General features: G+C 39.3%; 1 protein-coding gene across 13 annotated transcripts in view; it reads left to right on the forward strand.

Annotated features, from left to right (window-relative positions):
• The window catches only part of Elavl2 (ELAV like RNA binding protein 2), a 125,920-nt gene extending 107,472 nt beyond the window's left edge, over positions 1–18,448 (forward strand). For 7 of the 13 annotated variants that reach the window (XM_085839188.1, XM_029476744.2, XM_029476751.2 and 4 more), the window contains 4 exons: positions 5,017–5,170; positions 8,230–8,455; positions 15,017–15,055; positions 15,621–18,448. In XM_085839188.1, the coding sequence (XP_085695314.1) occupies positions 5,017–5,170; positions 8,230–8,455; positions 15,017–15,055; positions 15,621–15,951 (750 nt within the window). In that variant the 3' untranslated portion in view covers positions 15,952–18,448. The remainder of the gene's footprint in view (positions 1–5,016; positions 5,171–8,229; positions 8,456–15,016; positions 15,056–15,620) is intronic. The other 6 variants (XM_085839189.1, XM_021159652.3, XM_085839190.1 and 3 more) reach the window with 3 other exon arrangements.
• Positions 18,449–19,496: the final 1,048 nt, after the last annotated feature.

Here is a 19,496-nt window from a genome sequence, read left to right on the forward strand (position 1 = left end):
TTGCTTTGTTCATTTGTGGATCATACCACTTTAATCTGTCGGTATTAAAGTCACCATTTCTGATATTCTCATTGATGAATCAGAGACAGGACAGTAGTACTTTGGGACAGAATCATTTCAGATGGACTTCTGTAGAATGCAGTCATGTTCTAAGATATTAAGCTTCGCATTTAATGAAATACCAGTTCTTGCCCATAAGATACTATGTTTCTTTTAATTTTGTGTATTTTTATTAACTTCTTTTGATACCATACTCCTAGTATATATGTTACTCATCCTTGCATGTTTAATGAGTAATTAGTTTTAGCTTATGATGAGGAAATGGGCTTTTAATTACAAAGAATATAGTGTATTTCAGAGTTCTCCAATTTTGAAATCTAATTATTTTGGTAAACTTGTTTTGTTTTTTTGTTTTCTCTGTCCAGTGTAGCCTCATTTGTGAAGAGCACTTTGGGAAAGTCATTGGCTACACAGTCTCTCTGCTTGCTGCTTCTCCCTCCCACCTTCCCTCAAGGAGCCTCATTATTGCTTGTCTTGGTTTATTATATCACTTGTAGGCTTGTGAGAACTTCCAGAATAAACCTGAGTTTTAAATTGCTATCTTGGAAGCAGATTGGTGTTCAGTTTTTGTACTCCCTGTATCATCTTTAAATATTTAAATTGCAGACACTCTGGCTGCCTCTTAAATTAGATCCTTCACTTAGTAGTTTTGACATTTCATAACCTTGCTCCTCAGGCATTAAATATTCACCTGTTTAAATGGCAGTGAAAATTTAAAATACAAACCCATATATTAATCCAATGACTAGAAGGAAGAAGCTATTGGCCCCACCAAGACCAGTACTACAGATTCATTGTATTGAGGTATTTATAGAGAATTCCTCATGTAAAGAAAACCCTCTTGAGTCTTCTCTGAGGGAATTTAGTTGTAAAGACCCACAAGGGTATTTAACACTTTGAAGATGTGTTTCTACATCTTCAGTCCCAGTGTGGTTTTGTGGTGAGTATTGATGCAAGGCATCCATAAAACTCCAGATCCACAGCAAAGTCAGAGTGGTGACCATTGCTGATAATTACTAGCTAGAGAGATTGGACTGGTAACGGATTTAAATCCCCAAGGTGATTGTCCTCGTATCTCTGTAAGGCTTCCCACTGTGGTCTAAAGTGTACTTCGTATTATAATCCTCTGAGATTGAAGAACTGTCTACCTTTTCTTGGAAAGCAGGATGTTGTTGACAGTGATATCCCTAACCAAATAGAGGATCAGGGAGGCTGGTTTCATTCTAAGAAATTTACAGAGGTAGGATTCAACCAGGTGCATTATGGGAGAAGGGTCAGCCCAAATGCCCCTTGTTTCACTTCCTGGAAATTCCTAGGGGTGGTGTTCTTTATTTCTATGGAATAGAATATAATAAAACTTATTTTTATTATGATAAGCAGTTTCTACAGTTAATCTCAACTAGTGACCACTGTTTTTAGGGAAAGCTACTTTGAAATACATTAATGCATGTGACATAAAATTAACTGGTTTAGTGACATCTTTTTTGCTATCTTTGCTTAGTTTTTATGTGTGCTTTAAGAAACAGGCTAGAGTTACTTAAAAATTCTGAACTCTTACATCAAGTGAACTGACCAGCTAGTTTCCATATTGTGATACTGTGAAAAAAAGCTGGACCAGGTGAAAAAGGCAGGGAGGCAGGGAGATGAGTTGGTGAGTCCAGACCTCAGCACAGGCTGTGCTTCTCCTTCCATATGACATTTGCCTTATCTTTACCTCTTGTGTTGGCCATAATCTATTCTTCTATTTGTGTGTCCTGCCTGCCTTACAAGATAGTCAAAGGCACAGAACAAAACTATATGTCTTATAACTGGTAAAAACCTAAGCCTGAATGTGACTTTATTGGTAAGCAGTATTTGTTACCAGTTCTTTACAGCATTATAGGAAACACCCTTTTAACATAACTAGGAGATAAAGAAATAATGTGAATGTAAGTTTGTGTATTATAAGCCTGGTATGGATGTTCAAACCTCTCAAACCAAACATCCACAAGGCTGAGGCAGGAGGATTGCCTTAAGTCTGAGGCAAGCCTGGACTATATAGTGAGTCCCAGGCCAACCTGAGCTAAAGAATGAAGTCCCATCTCAAAAGGCAAACCAAACAATGGCAAAAGCAAGGAAGCACACAAAAGAATGGATATTGAGGGGAGGGCTGCTGATCCCTGTATGCTTTCAGTTTTTACATAATCACTAAATATAAGCCCTTTATTCTAAATATACTTCAGGATAACTTAAAACACCTCACCCACACATGTCTGAACTGTACAAAGCAGTGAATGTCAGTGCATGAGTAAATGACTCTGGAAAGCTGAGATGGGCTCGGTTACTCTAAACTTGATTATGTAGGTCTTTCTGGATATAGTCGGATGCACGTAGAGGTGAATAATATTTATAGCACGGCCACCCTAATTTTTAGACTCTTAAAAATGCCATGCACACTAAAAGGTACTTATTTACTCCTAAGAACTACTTTTAAAAGGTAAAATTATGTGGTTTATGTGGTATAATAGGATTAAGGACTTTGTCTCAAGTTAACAGGGTAATAAAGTGAACCTAGTTTTGAACCCAGGCTCACTGACTGGAGAATTGTCACCTTTCATCACTGTGACTCTCCCTGCCTTATGCTAAGCTAGAGCCTCCTGCCTGCCTCTCCTTGCTTTTCCACTCAATGAGAAGGCATAAATGCTTATGCTTGCCCTGTAGCCCATGGTGAGTGGCTCTCACAAAGAGAGCCCTTCAGTCACATAGTCTAGAGCAAAGTGACTGCTGACTGGCTCCCTGCTACAGGAATAAAGCCATGAAATCCTCAATATGGAAGTGGGCCAAGTGCCAGATTGTATAGCTTCCTTAGACGATTGCAAATCAGCCTAGAAAAGAGCCTTGGTATTCATGTATTCTTACCACTGGATTCAAACATGCTTCCGAGTCCATGGTGTCATAGGTACAGAAGTCCCAAGGCTAGATTTTTGATTACTTGAAGTTTTCCTCCTTTTTTATTTTGTATTTATAAGTCTTCATTACAACATAGCTAGGTATAGAGAGAAAAGAGTGAATATTTTCTCTTTGCTACTGTCCCAGATTCCTTTATGGAGGACAGGACAGTGTAATGTGACTTTCAAATAAGCCCTTGGAACAGCATCTGTATTTCCAGCTGTTAGCGAGCAAACTGATTGAATAAAGACAGGAATATTATAAGCCCTGTTGGGGCAAGGGTAAAAGATACCAAGAACTTCATAAATTAATATAAAAGCTGGCCAGGGTTTTCTTTTTGTTTTATTTCCTAGAAATATTATTTAAAAGTAATAAAGATCTACAGGTATAACCAAAAAGATAATGGTTAATGCTTTTTTAAAATTCTAGTTTTGATAAAAAGATTCTAAATTGTAGTAGTAAACCTGATCAAAGGTGGTTATTACTAGGTAATGTGACTAAGCTGAAGTAATTAATCATAGTACCAGTCTTAGCAAGTCAATCCCAGAGTTGGACGTTTTGGTTATTTTTAATAAATATGCAGAAGACAGGCTGGGTTACAAAATTTCTGTCCATGAAGTTGGCCAATCCTGAAGAAATCATGGGTAAGCCAAAGAGAGCATGTTTGGAAACCACATGGACCTACAGCTTTCTAAACAATGTATGGATAAAGCAGGTATGAATTTCAGGTCCGATGAGATGATAGACTGTGTCACGATGCTCGGGTCCAGCTTGTTGTGGACTCACATGGTCATTAACTAGATAGGCTTGGTTTATGACGTAGTTTTGCTTTGGTCACATTCTGGTCATTGGCTAAACCCTGAGGATCCAATGATGAGCAAGACTTGAATAGCGAGGATTATAAACTAATACAGATGTTTTGTCTGCTGTTTTGTATAATTTGGGATTCTTTCATTAAAAGACTTCTTCAGATGTCAGAAAGACAGAAAGATTGTAGGAGCCTGAGAAGACAATCAACTCCAAGGAAACTGTTTTCCATGCACCACAGGGCTGATAACACATACAACTCACAGATCACACACCCACTGCGGCAGCATGCACAAGATTCTTATGTGTTCAAGCTAGACAAAGTCCTAACATGGAGAAAGGGAAATAAGCCCAAAATCCCACCTCCAACCAAGAGCGACTTGCAATTGAAACTTGCTGTGAGAAGGAAAATCTTTTTTATACAATGGAGTGGAAGTGGGTATATGAAGCCCACTTCATGGCAGGCTCGGGGATACTGGCTCACACAAAAAGGACTCTGTTTATATTTGTGAGCTTTGTTGTTTGTTTGCTGGATTTTGTTTGTTTTGTTTTGAGAGAAAGAACTTGAAGTTGGATTTGTAGGGAGAGGGGAAAGACTATGATGAAAATGCATGTAATAAAAATTAAAAAAAATAAAAATAAAGGAGATTTTTTTTTGAAAGAGCGTAACTAGCAGATAAAGACAGCCAAACACTTGGTATAAAAAAGAAGGTTATGAAAACTTGTGGATGAGAAGATTATGGATTGTGAGTCCCTCCTGTGTGTAAATCTCCAAGAGTTCACGTGAGAGTGGTGTTGGCATAAGTGATAAGAAGTCCTTCCCTGATAAGAGCTACACATTGTTAAATGGATGCCACCATCTCCAGAGATGTAGAAAAAAGTCTTAGATGTACCCGATGAGTTAAAAATACGTACACTTGGAATGATTGCTCGCAAATCTCTTACCTTTTTGTTGCCACCACTAAGGACATCTTACTTCCCTTGTCCATGCTGTGTGCCACTGGTCTGGCTCGAGACCTCATGGGAACTGTAGGAACGGTTCTTCTCTTCTCCTCACACAGAAAAACGGCATCCCTCCTTTTCTGAACCCCTACCCTCAGTGAACCAACAGCACCCACTTGTATTAAGACAGCGCTTGCTCTCTGCCCACTGTGAAGCAGTTGTGGAGGTTTCTGACAGTAGTGAGAATACCAGTGTGCTTAACCTTATTCCCCTTTTCAGGTTTCCTACGCTCGCCCAAGCTCAGCCTCGATCAGAGATGCAAACTTATACGTCAGTGGGCTTCCAAAAACCATGACCCAGAAGGAGCTGGAACAGCTGTTTTCACAGTATGGGCGCATCATTACTTCTCGGATTCTTGTCGACCAGGTCACTGGTAAGTAGGCAGTGGTTCTGGACAGTCTTGTGCTCCCTGACGGGCGGATTGTGAAATATTCTGTCTCCTCACACAGCAGTCTTGCCTCTAGAACACATCAAAGGTATATGTGGGCCAGAAAATGCAATTTTCTGCTGGAATTGTTCATAAATATGCATGGACAGAAATAGATTGTGGAGTGGAGTGAGCGAGCTTGAGTCATTTCCACCCCGAAGGTGCAGGTTTGAAGCCCGTTTCATGGCTTGTAATAAATTTATAGATGCTATAATCTTCATTTTCAAGCCTCTGTGTGAAAAAAGCCCCTATCCCCCTTATAAACAATCTTATTTTTGTGAAAAGCAAATTTTACTGCAGCGGTATGCAGCTGGTTCTCTGAGCAAGGATGAGGCTGAATCCACTCTGGTAATTGCTGCGAAGGCAGTTTTCCCAGGCTCTGCTGTGCCATAGAGGCATACGTAAGAGGATGAGATTTTGAGTGGTAGCAATTTGTTTTATGCCTAATGTAACTTTTGACCAGATGAGAATATGATGTTCGTTAGAACTTCATACGTAAAGACCATTTCTGACAACAATGTTAGCTAATGGATAGCTGGTGGTATGGATTGGATTACAGAGTTTTAAAGTAAGATACACATAGATTTTTTTTTCTATTATAAAAGCAATACTTGTCCTTTTGAGAACATTTTTAAACTAAAGAATCATGGAAGAGGGGAGCAGAAAGTTACCTGCGGTGCCTTATTTCCAAGCTACCCATATTGCAATATTGTGTATTACAGTGTGTGAATTTTTCTTGTAAAGAAAGAAGCAGATTAACTCTAGAATAAAACCAGGCCATGTTTTTAATCTTCAAGTAGAGATGAGTTCAGTTGTTGTGAATTTGAGCAGAGCAGTGTAGGCTTTTCCATTCTGTGCTGTTAATTGCCTTCACAGGAAGTGCTTTTCATAGACTTCTGTCGAGAGAAGCAGCAATGTGTACACTTCCTGGGAGAGCGGCCTGTAGACTGTGCTGCTGTGAGAAAGTCTGAGAGTGTATATGACTGCATTAGCTGCAGTAACTAGCCCGTAATCCTCCTGGTGAGGTCTGCACACTGGGGTATCGCACGCACTGTTCCTTAGCGGGGCAAAATAGAAACCCAAGCATAACAAATCAAACAGAATTTATTCTAAGCAACAGAATTACCTCCTTGTTCATAGCATTAATTTTTTTTTTAAAGAACTTGGTACTTAATGAGAAATTGGTGGACTGAGAGTAAACTTTGTATGTAACATGGAAATCGTGTCTCTTCCCATTAATGATGGCAAAGGATGAGCCTTCCAGAGAGCGAAGGATGGTGGGTGAACAGACAGTATTTCCTGAGTGGGGCCTATCAGCAGCCTTTTGGAACTTTGCTAGAACTACAAATTCTGGGTTCCTACACCAAATGTAGTCAATCCTGAGAATAGACATTTTCCACCTCCCAGTCCCCCACACACACTTTAAGTAGCCCCACCTATGTGGATGACATTTTTAAACCTATGCTTTCCTAATGGATCAGCCAAGAATTTTAGTATTTTACTTTCCTTTGCTCTGTGTGTTCATGTTTTGTTTTGCCCCCCTCCCACCTTCTTTTTTTTTTCCTCCTCCTCCTCCTTCTCCTCCTCCTCCTCCTCCTCCTTCTTCTTCTTCTTCTTCTTTTTTTTTTTTTTTTAAATTCAAGATCTCACTCAGTGTCCAAGCTGCCAGGTTGGCATCTCACACTTGGAGCAAACTTCTTCACCCTGCTGAGAGATGGAAATATGCTAGCTGGAATGTGTGTTCTCAATAGGAGCCCATAGAGAGATGAAAGGGGAAGAATGTATTTGTAGTCACTTCTTTATACGTACAACTTTCATGAAAAACATACCCTTTCCTGAAATGGAATAAGAAGCTCAGCAGCTCTGGCGTTCAGCCTTCAGGTGTTGGCCGTGTATGGTGTGTGTATCTTACATAGAAAAGATGAAGTAACAGCATATCAGATAAAACATGCCTGGAGACGATGCCTTATCTACCCTAGAAAAGTCTGAGCCTTATCAGGGTTCAATTGTAAGGCAGACGGACCACCTGTTTCTTTTTGAGAGGGTGCTCTAAATCACGATGGTATAGGTTTCCTCAGCAGCCCCTCCTAACTTCATTGGCCCACTCTGAATTATCTATACTTCCCTATGTACTAGGCTAAAATGTGGTCCTGTGAGGACCTGGTTGGTTGCCAAGAAGGCGTTTCTCCAAGGCTGCCTACCTTGTGTTGACCAACTGTGATCTGCTCACCTGCCTGTGCCCGTTACATGCAATGAACTGAGATCCATGCTGCTATTCTAAATCGTAAACCCAGAAAGGCCTTGTTCATGCCCTGTTTTGCCACTGTTATCAAAGAACAGGCAGGGAATGGCCTTCCAAGCTTAACAGGAATGTTGGAGGTGCCAGGAAGTTCACAGTTCTGCTGACTTAGCATATAGTCTATGCTGCATTACTTCTGTGAGATAGCGGAAGGGAAGAATAGAAGAGCTTCCGAAACCATGAAGACGCTCTTCAGATTCTGTTTTCTTGAGAGACCTTCATGCTTATATGATGATTATGACAAATGCATTTCTTAGAATTTTAGTTTAGCAATATATGCTCTCTAGTGTTTTTAGCAAATACATATTTTTGTTCTTATTCCAAGGAAGGGGCTGCCTGTCTGATAGCATGATTCGAAAAGTACTTGGGCGCCCAGTTAGTGTTACAGTGCACAGGAGGCAGGAGGGAATGTAGGGAAGAAAGCATGGGCTTATGTACTCTGTACTTTATTGGTTTCTTGACAAGCACAGGATAACCAGTGAGACCTCACATTGTATAGATTATTTGGTGCATTTTTAAAAGGTGGAAAATTGAGGTTCTGAGTTGAATTACTAAGGTAAAATTTTCTTCCTGGTGTGATTTTTGTGGCAAATGTTGTATTTGGGTGAAAAGATGTTAATGAGAAGGAAAAATTAATTTATCCTCTCTTCTCTTCTTCCCCTTTCCTGCTCCCTCTTTCCCAAATCTTTACTTAAATCTACCTTAGGCATATCAAGGGGTGTAGGGTTTATTCGATTTGACAAGCGGATTGAGGCAGAAGAAGCTATCAAAGGCCTAAATGGCCAGAAACCTCCTGGTGCCACAGAGCCAATCACTGTAAAGTTTGCTAATAATCCAAGCCAAAAAACCAATCAGGCCATCCTTTCCCAGCTGTACCAGTCTCCAAACAGAAGGTACCCAGGACCGCTAGCTCAGCAGGCACAGCGTTTTAGGTAAGTCTGGTCTAGTTCTCGTGCCCAGCTACTAAACTGGAGGAGAATGTGCAGGTTGACTGTCAAGTAATTGTATCAATAAGATCACTGCTTTGAGTTTGTCTTTACTGTTGTTTTCTTTCTTTCTTTTTTTCTTCTTTCTTTTCCTTTTTCTTTAATGGGCACAGAGAAAATATACTTGGGGGAAAGAGCAACTTTTGCTGTTACCAAAGGTGAGGGCAATTAACTATAAGGGCAGTTCTCCTCCAGGAGTGACTCTGCCTCCAAGAGACATTTGGCAAAATGTAGAGTCATTTGTGATGGCATAATTTGAGTGGAGATGTGACTCACATCTAGTGGGTAGAGTCCAGGGATGCTGTTAAGTATCCTGAGGCATACAGGAAACCCTGCAGCCACAGGTTACTGGGCCCAAAGCACACTTTGAGAAAAACCAGGCCTGCAGACTGCGGTCTGATGTGCTGTTTTCTTTTTGTTACTCTTTTCTTACAAAGAATTTATTTTTGTGTTTGAGCTGTCAAGTAGAGCTCTTTCAGTTAGCTGTGCTTTATAATATAGACATCGTTAAAGATACATGATGATAAGAATGCTCTACGTTATTTCAAGCGGAACCCTCTCTCCTTTGGTTGCATCTTACAGTTTAGAGGTTGACACACTTTGGCTGTAACATTCAGAGACGAAATCTATTAACATTTCTGGATCATGGTTTTTGCAACTGTGTATCCTCCTCTTCCCTTCCCTTCTCCTTACCATCTCCCTCTCTCTCCTTCTCCTCCTCCTTTCTTTTCAGCACTTTAAAAATTTAGAAGTCATTAGCTTCTGTGTCATACAGAAAGTAGTGTCAGTCTGCCTCTGGGTGTTAATTCACTGATGCATTAACCCAAGCCCAAAGAAGTCACTGTGTTACTAATGGGAATAAATAACCCAAATTCTCAAGTCATCTAGTTGTTGAATAAACAAGCAGACCAGGAGGCATTCAGAGCATACATACTTTGTGTGGGGGAAAAAAAAAGTGACTTGAGATTCAGTTAGGAACAGTGAATGTCTGGTTTTATGAATGAATCACCCAGTTTTTATTTACCACTCAGCCACATGGTATGATATAGCTGTATTGTATCTAACTCCTAAGCTAATTTTTTTATAAGTACATGCAAATATATACTCTTTCCTTTCTAAGACCAGATAGTTAACATACAATCATAAACTTAGTAAGGTAGAGGAATTAGCTTACATGTTTTCTAGGCTCTGTCACATACATTTTCCCCATTGGTATAATAGAGTATAGAAAAGAGAAGAAAAATTTAAAAACCAACTTAAAATATCTCCTCCTAAAAGCAGTTAAGTATGTGACTTAGGTTCTGTTAATGCCTGGTTGAATACCTACCTAAGCTGGCCTTCATTGAGAGAGCAAGGCCGTTGTCAAAGGCAGGGTTGACGATGGATGACCAGCTTCCTGGTTCATTGAGTTCATTTGCTGTAATTGTAGGAGAAAAAAAAAAAAAAACCATTGAGGAAAACAAAATGTGTATCACCTTTGACCTTGGTGACAAGAAGTGGCAACTGAGTGAGAGGCAAGTTCTCTGAGCTACCTGGTTATTTCCTTCTGCAGAGAGACCTCTGAGCGCCTCTTTCCAGCGCTGCATGCATGCCCTCGCTCTGACGCCTTTCTTTCTAACTTGATTCACTTGTTGCTGTTTCTGAATATAGTACAGTTCAAGCCCGTTGACTTTCAGCTGTGTTCCTAGTCGTCCTGCCCAGTTAGCTTTAGTTGGCTGTTAGAAGAAAGCCGTACTGCCATGCATTGTTGCTTTGTGATTTCAATTAAAGCTGTAGTGTTATTTGCTGGTTGCTATTTATTAGAGAAGTTCTCCTAGATTCTCAATACTATGTCCAAGGACCCATCGACAGCAGTAAGAGTCCTTGTCTCTGGGCAGCGTGTGTTGGATGTTGAGTACCACAGCATCCTCACTCAATCTTCCTTTCCCCCTTACACGCCCATGCCCTTTATTTTTGATGAGTTAAAGTTTTCCAAAGTTGTCACTATGATTAAATTTAAAGCCTTTATCTTTTGTTCATCCCATATTACAAAAAAAAATTTAATTTTATCATTACTTAAGAGATTCTTTGGCTCTGAAAGGAAAAAGACAAAACTTTCTACAAGAAGGGAGTAAGGAACATTAGTTGAAAGGAAAACCCAGCATTAGTAAGTGAGGAAGATTACTGTGTGTAGAGGTTTGATCTTGGAGCCCCAGCTACTCTCGAGGCTGAGACAGGAAGATCAAAGTTCCTGCCTGGATTGTACACTGCTCTTCTCATTGTACTACGTTTGACATCAAGTAGCCCCGAGATGGAGCTGTTACACGGCTTGCCCAGTGAGGGCAAAATGAAGCAACCGGGTACCCAGGATGGACGATTTTTTTTCCCTAGGATTCACCTCACTGCTCATCCCCACCTCTGCTTTGTCTAAGTGGTAAAATGTGTGTTACTGTGTGTAAGGGAATGTGTTTAATCTAGACTGGGAATGAGAGAAATGAGTCAATTTCTACAGTGCAAATATGTCTTAATGTGTGACTGGTGCTTTTTAAAAGTATCTTTAATTTGGCAGTCATTACCTTGATTTTCTTCTTCTTTTATTGAAGAAAAGTTGATCTTTGAGTTTATAAGACACTTGAGGTTAAGGACTTGAAAGTTTTGTTGGCATCTTGCTCTTTTCTGTAGTTGAGGTGTTAATTCCTCAACAGTTATTTCTTCATAGTATTTATGTTTTAGTGCCTTCGCTTTGAGTTTGCCACTTCTCAGCATGAATTTTAGAATGTTCATTGTGTTGTTTTAATGTTATGGTGGTACCTTGGCAGCTGAGAAAGACAGAGGAATACAAGTTATAATAATGATGAAAGGACTTTCAGAATTCATGAAAATTAAAAAATAAAATAAAATTTCATGTAATAAGGATTGACTTTAAAAGTGGGCTTATGAGGTTTATGGCTCAATCTGTATTGATAATTAGAATTATTTAAATATGAACACTGCTAATCTTATGGTCTAGTTGAAGTGTTTATAGTATATAAAATAAGGCAGAATATTTATTTGGATGAATGATGTGATTTCTGTCCCCTAAGAATATTCTGAGTACAGGATATCCAAATTAAACTGTAAACCAAAATGTTTCATTTAAGTTTATTGAGTGTGACCTAGGCAATGGCTGTGTGTCTGCTTCTGTGAGTCTTTGTGCATTTTTAAAGAGCCTCTGCAGTTAGCAGTTGGGTTGAGCTTTAGGTGTGTTGCTAGTTGCATTGGCTTGGTTTCATGTTAGAAGGCACAGATGTCAAGCCTCATGAATACTTGTCCTCATTTGTAGAAGATGTGACTGGATAAGGGAACATTGATGAGCTAAGATTGGTTAACATACGCTTTGGAGAAGTTTGTTAATTTTTCCACAGTGCACAAAATTGTGTTTTCTTATTTGTTGTCTTTTTTACATATTATGTCTGACTTTAATTGATTTTTTTAAAAATTCACCTTTCTATATAGATTGTTCCCTAGTCTACCAGCTGAATAGCTTGAAAACTAGGCATATACTTTAGTTTTATGCTATATTTCTAAATATTCTACTTTGAAATGAAGGTGTTCTAGCTCGTAGAGCATTCTGTTAGAAATGTTGCCTAGCAATAATCTGAGTTACAGATCCTGGTGATAGGTGACATTCCCAAATGTTTGTGCTCAGCACTTGTCTGTGTACATGGGTTGTACCTCTGTAATCAATGAACTTCAGACTCTGAATTCTAATCAAATATACAAACACAGGATGAAGATGAAATATATACTCTATCAGATATAACAATATACTGATATATGTATCTAAAGTATCTTAGTACATTAAGATTTTGCTTTAAGCAAGGTTCATAAAGTGTTAACTTTTATCACTTTGAATGTTTTGACTTCGTGTAAGAGATGTTGAATTGACTTGTGTCTAGCTTCTTGACATGGCTTCTGTGAGAATTAGAGGAAATAACTGGTTTGTCTTTTCTTGAATTCTCCTCACTGGAGCATCCTCAACCCAATTTCCTTTCTTTTGGGACTCTTTCTATAAGTAAAGGATGCCTTCATTGGAGCTAAGATTTTCTATATAATCTTCCAGATCCATGGAATGTGTTACTTGTGATTTGGATTATACCCCAGCTAAAGCCTGGGTGGGAGCAGACATTGGTCACCTTCTCAGGAAGGCTCAGAGTTCCTCAGGACAGCATGTGATAGCGTGGAGTGGATGCAGATACTGCTGCAGTCCAGATGTTAAATATCATTTAAGAACATTCTGGCTTTAAATAGCACACTACACAGGCAGTTGACTCCTTAACATCTACTCCCATGGGGGAGCACATCATCTGCGTGTGGCCCCAAGTTACCACAGAGAGAGGCTGCTAGCCCAGGCTCCTCTTGAATGTAGTGACTTTCAGTTTTAGGTGATCCTGTATGGAACTTGTCCTGAAGCTGTGGGACATGGAGGCTCTGCCTGGCATACTATGATATTTTCTCCTAGAGCTACACAGTTTACAATTTGCTGCCTGCTGCTGGACAAAGGCAGCTTGATGTCCGACTGAAGTACCCACTAGCTTCTTTAAATTCCAGTGGGACACATAAATGTGTAGCAGGGAGAGCCAGGGAAATGGGGGTCAGCTCCCTGTAGTCACTAGCTGCCATGCCTGAACTATTTCCTGGAGCAGTATTCCACTCCCTTGCTGATGGAGGAAGAGAAAGGGAGACGTGTAGGAAATTTGGTTTAAATCCTCCAGGATTGAATTTCCCCTAAGATTGGGAGATGAATGAGGGTCAGGGGACCATATAAGACTCTACAGGTGGGGCCACTCCAAGGCCCATTGAAGGTCTTCAGAGACCTACTTGCAAAACTCCCAGAAGTCCTGAGGATTGTAGGATGGGATAGAATTGGGAATTCCCTCTGTCTTATAACTTACTTCCATGGCAGGTTTGGTTCCCATCCTATCTTAAAAGCAGACACATTTTAAGGAAATTCTATGTCTGGAGTTTCATTGCTCACCGAAGTGGGTGGAGGGAAATGCAGCTACTTAACTTTGTCCTTTAATCACTTTGAACAGAGACTTCAATATGTTCATGTTTCCCACAGGTACCGTTTGTCAAATGCATTCCATAGCTATCATTCCAGTAATTTGATGAAACTTTCTGTATTTGATGAAACTTTCACTTTTTGATTGGTGTTGAGAATTTGTGTTCGTTTCTTCCTGATGTTTGTAACCTTGGTTTTTGTATATAAAGGCATGGCATCTTTCCTCATCTTCACACTGCAGAACCGAGTCAGTCCCCAGACGTTCTGTACTCTTCACACCTGCTCTGTGCTTTGTGTGTGCAAATATTCTCACCCAGTCAGCCTTCTGGGTAGTTTCCATCCTACATCAAGTGGTAGATGATAATTTTGGTACCCTTTGCTTTTACATAACCACTAGGTATGTGTTATAAAGCTGCAGTGCTTGGATCAGTGGTCTGTGCTAAGTGGTGCCTTTGAAATTGTGGACTGCAACATGGCAGACCCAAATAGAGGAAGGAAGATCTAGTGTCACTGTGATTTGTTCTCTTGCCTTCCACTTTTCATGAGATCAACTCAACAGTTCCCTTTTGTTTTTTCACGACACCGGAAAGCGCAGAGGAGAGTTAAGATTAGGGACATGCAGGGAAAACACTTTTCCCTGTCTGAAAGACCAGAAGGAGCGCACGCTTTGGCCTTTATAAATTGAGAGGAGTTGCTTTTCTATGTGCTCTTCTCTGTGTTTGCGTTGACCTCAAAAAGCTGATACCCACCCACTTCCCAAAATACTTAGCTTTTCACCGGTATTAAAAGACAAAATAATTGTGCCCCACCTGGGGCTGTGGAGAGTGGGGAGCATTGCAGTTGGGTGAGTTATATGGCTCTGTATTAGACATGCCTGCTCCTCATGTGTAATTTATTAGTAAATACTACAAACGTGAGGCACCCATAAGAGTCTTCTTGACATTGATAATGCAGGATGGCCCAAACTCTATACAGCAAGTTTGTCCATAAACAATGTAATTGTGCATCTCTGTCAATCTACATCTTTGATTTTAGAAGATGAGAACTCCTCTGAAGAACTAGCTCTGTGGGTTGAGGTTAGCTGTTTAATCCTTGGATGCTTCAGTGGCCTCAGGAACCCATGGAATTGTAAGGAGTAAAAGTAGGCGTTTGTGAAGGTGCTGGTCAGTTCCAGTTTCACTTTTAGAGCCTGCCTGGTGGGGAGTCAGATGTCAGCTGCTCCGGCCCCTTCACATTCTGTTTCTGGCTGTTCCCTCAGATGACCGCCACTTTCTCCTCAGCTGCACTGACCTTGTAGAGATAGCCAGTGTTCTACCACAGTGGGTGCCCATTCTCTCAGGAATGGTAAAAGACCCAGTGTTTTGAAACATCAAATATATTTTTTGTACCATTATCCCCATGGAAAGTGGCAGTAGTGAGCCTAGCTTTCATGAACTAAAAGGGGGAAATTAAACACTGAAGTTTGCTAAATGTGTGTTTTGCAGGTTGGACAATCTGCTCAATATGGCTTATGGAGTGAAGAGGTAATGACTTAGGTTCATGACACCCATAATCCCTTCCCACAACCAATTGATTTCTTTGATTTGGGGAGCAATATTTCCACCCTAATAAATTTATGTTGGGTTTTCTTTTGCATGTGTAACCTATTGTAAAGTTGCTTTTGAAGTGCGTTGAACTCCTGGAATATCTTTATACCACTGTATGCCACCCAGTCTTTTAAAAAGTCATTATTTCAGATTGCATTGCAACATTGTAGCATGTTTCTGTTACATGTTGGTTTTCTCCCTTCTCCATCCTCATGAAGCCGATTTTTTTCTTTTCTTTCCTTTCTTTCTTTTTTGCCATTGTTTAATTTGTTGTTTTGTGCAGCAGATAGTGATCATTTCATAATCTATCAGTACTTGGATTGTTTGTCTGTTACTGCAAGCCACAGATAGAGCCTCGGTTGACACATCACGTAGCTGTATTCATCTGTTGGGGAAGCAGAATTGCTAAAATTTGGGAAAAGAGAAAAGAACTTAAACCCATTGCTGTAACCAATCAATGTTCCTTGTATGTGTGTGTATGTCTGTTTCCTGTTTTGTTTAGTAGGTTTTCGCCAATGACGATTGATGGAATGACCAGTCTGGCTGGAATTAATATTCCTGGGCACCCTGGAACAGGCTGGTGCATATTTGTGTACAACCTGGCGCCTGATGCAGATGAAAGTATCCTGTGGCAAATGTTTGGGCCTTTTGGAGCTGTCACCAACGTGAAGGTCATCCGTGACTTTAACACCAATAAGTGCAAAGGTTTTGGATTTGTGACTATGACAAACTATGATGAGGCGGCCATGGCGATAGCTAGCCTCAATGGATACCGCCTGGGAGACAGAGTCCTGCAGGTCTCCTTTAAGACAAACAAAACGCACAAAGCCTAATGAGCTCTTGTCCTCAGTCCATTTATATATGAAAACTATACAACAAAAGCAAGTTAAGAGAAACTTTATACATTAGTAAATGTCTTTGTAAGTCAGTGTTGAGATGGGGATAAATGACTACTTAGCATCCTAAGAAATATGTGAGATTTTTTATTGCTAGTATTTGAATTAAAACTTCTTAAATATCTTTTATGTTTGAATATGGACAAGAGGTACAGGGTTTTTACCTGTCACATTGCATTCTATTGCCTTCTTTGAAGAAGGTGGACCTTTTAAAGTGTTTCAGCTAAGGGAAGACATTTCTTTTCTTTTTACATAACTGCCTTGAACCTGTGAGTAAGTACTGAGGCTTTGTGTTGTAGCTCTTCAGTTGGTTGTCTTTCCCCACCTCCTTATCTTTCCTTTTCTTTCTCTTTCTTTTGTCTTTGTTTTTTTTCTTTCCATTCTCTAATTAGCTTTGTGTTTGGTTTACATTTAAAGCATTGCTGTTATGTCTCAGAAAAGTATTTTGAAGTTTACATTTTTATTTATGAAGTTACAAACAGTATTTATTTTGTAATTCTGATTTGGGCTGGGGCAGGGGGGGCGACATTATAAACGCTTATTGTAAGAATACTGGAGAACTTTTCGTAAAGCAGTACCTTGCCAAAGAGATAAGAGCCTCTTTGATGTGGGTTTAAAAAAAGCATCTATTTTTATAAAAAAGAAAATTTGGAGAAACTTTTTACTGGTCCTGGAACAAATATTTTGACTTGAATACTTTGAGAAATCTCTTCATATGACACCTAGTGAGCTTTTAAAATTTACCAGGAAATTTGCAACGGTTGGAAAATTTAGAAAGATTTATGATGTAGAAAAATACTTTTGAGATCTTTGTATGAGAGGAATTGAGTCAGTGAGGGAACACTGCTGGTTTCATTTTCGTAATCACCAGTGGGGCGTCTGATCATCCTGGTTGTTATGTGATAGATGGCTCACATTGATTTGTGATTTTGAAACAAATAAAAAAAAATTTACAAAAGAATATATAAGAGCAGGCAAGAAATTTAAATTACCAAGAGATGGGGGAAAATCTGTTCTTCCTAAAGAAATCCCTTCAGATAGAGCTCATGGTGTTTAGTGATGTACTTGCAGTATCGTTTGAAGAATTGTTTTGTCTTAAGGAAGATGAGATGTTGCACACGTTTGGATGGCAGCAAGTCAGCAAAGGCGACCTGAGTTGGATATATTTGGAGGTATTTTGAGAGTTAAGTTTAAGGCTAACACCTGAGCTTTGTGTGATGTAAATAAGACCTTGTGTTTATGAACCTTTCAGCTAATTTTATTTTTTTCCCTTACATATCAAGTGATGTTCAGGTTTTGAATGTTTTGTATCAGTTCTTTTCTTTGTAAATGGCATTAACATTGTTACTTGAGGTCTTGCTTATTCAGTTCTGTTGTCCTGAGGACTTGAATTTACAGTGCATCAGATTCGTTGGCTAATTCTGTCTGTAGATAGTCTAGCTTCAGCTGTTTATGGTGATGCTACATTTTCGTTTATAAATATGTTTGTGGTAAAAAAAAAGAAAAAAATGAGTATAACCATAGGTTTTGAACAAATTTCCTTACATTTTTCATACAAAATCATAAATATCTGTATGCTATTGAAATTTAACTTTGTATGATGCTTAAACCACTATTTGGGGAAATAATAAAATAAGTCTTTACCATGTATGAAAGAAATTTTAAAAAATACAAAATATTTTCTGATTAGCATCTAGCTTATAATAAATTTTCAAAAAAGCTGAAGGCAACTGTGGCCTTCATCAGGATGCACTGAGAACTATATAGTTACGTCCTGCGTTTTGTATAAACTGAGATGCTCATGTGCTTCCCCTTAGAACAGGCAATGTGCTATGCATAACATAGTTGTACATTATCTTTGCAGTTGCTTTGAGTTTTATTTTTTATTATTTAAAACTGTAGTTATAAAAATTTTCAGTATAGTACAGTACATATACTGTGAGGCGCGTGCTAAAGTGAACAAGCGAGTTTTCATGCTGACCCACTCAATGCTATTCAGAACTCAATTGGCTTAGCACTTTCTCATATCCTTAGGTGCATTTAGATTGTCAGAGTTAACCTGCGTTAAAAAAAAAATAAAATAAAAATACATGTATATATTTAAAAAAAAAAATAAGGTTTCCCTTGTGGGCAAACAGCAGCTACACGCTTCTTTCCTGTGCTACTGTAGCAAACCACAGCATTGATGAGAAGGCATGCGAACTGTGCTTCACTTCACAGTGTTTATCCGAGCACTTAATAAAATGTAAGGCTGGTATTTATTTGAAGTTGTACAGTATGACTTAATTCACATCTGTTGGAATAGAAAATATATTCTGTTGAGTATTTAAGAGGCTGTACATGTTTTCTTTTGTGTTTGGATTCTTTGTGCTTTTTCATGTTCGGTACATCAATAAACAAAGTTGAAGGGAAAGAACTGTGTATCTTTAAATACATCTGGATTGTGGGGTACCTATGCGCAGTCTAGTTCAAAAATAAATAAATAAATAAATAAACCTTACTCTCTTTAATGAAAAGAGGTGTTCAGAGGTCAGAGATGAAAGCTGTGCTATCTAAAAGGAATCTAGAAGGGCAAGTTAACTGAGGGGCGGGGGTGGGGGGGGGGGGAGACTGTGAAGGAAAGGAAAAAAACAAAAACAACAACAACAAAATATCAAACCCTAAAAGAAAAAAACTGACAGAATACTCTTGACTAGTTAGCTTTCAAGTGCATTGACTAGGTGACTTTTACAGGGACGTGTACTCATCAGCTAGTAATGCAGTCTATTGCTCTACCACCTCACCATTAACCCTCGAGCATTTCCAGGAGTGGGAACTACACACCCTATGACTTGAGCCAGTCATGAGCACTTGGGCATGGCAACTTTATTCTGCCTCTGTCAGTAAGACTGTGCCCACCAGAGGAGGTGGTGGGTGACACTTGTGTTGAACAACTGCTATCTCATTAAGAGAGTTTTCTCTGGGAGAGAAAACTCACTTTCTGTTAGGTTAACAAAATTGTGAAGTGTGCCAGCTCCTTCCATGCTTCATTTACACATTTAATCACAACACATCTCCAGAAGGTAAACGGAGAGAAAAACAGTTCTTGCTGTTCCTTCTGTCTGTCTGTCTGTCTGTCTCTTTGAGATGTGATCTCTCAATGTAGTCCTGACTAGCCTGGAACTCACAGAGATCTACCAACCTCCTGAGTGTCAGAATTAAAGATGAGGACCACTGTGCCTGACTTCTCTGGCTTTTCTTTTCGGTGAGAATTACACTTTTATTAAACTTCAGAAAGCTGAGTATGTTGAAGGGATTTTTTTTTTTTTTTTTTGGTTGCTGTTCATTTGTTTTTTATAAGTCTACTGGATGATTTTTTTTTTTTTTGATTGCATTGATTTGTTGCTTTGGGTAAAAACCATCTTATTTTATACATAATAACCAAGACTGTCTGAGTGGCAAGGCTCTTCCTTTTCCCATAGCCTGCTATTAAACACTGCCAA

This window comes from Mus caroli, unplaced genomic scaffold (assembly GCF_978045245.1).
Source record: "Mus caroli unplaced genomic scaffold, Mus_caroli_1 scaffold_6, whole genome shotgun sequence".
In the NCBI taxonomy this organism is placed as follows: domain Eukaryota; kingdom Metazoa; phylum Chordata; class Mammalia; order Rodentia; family Muridae; genus Mus; species Mus caroli.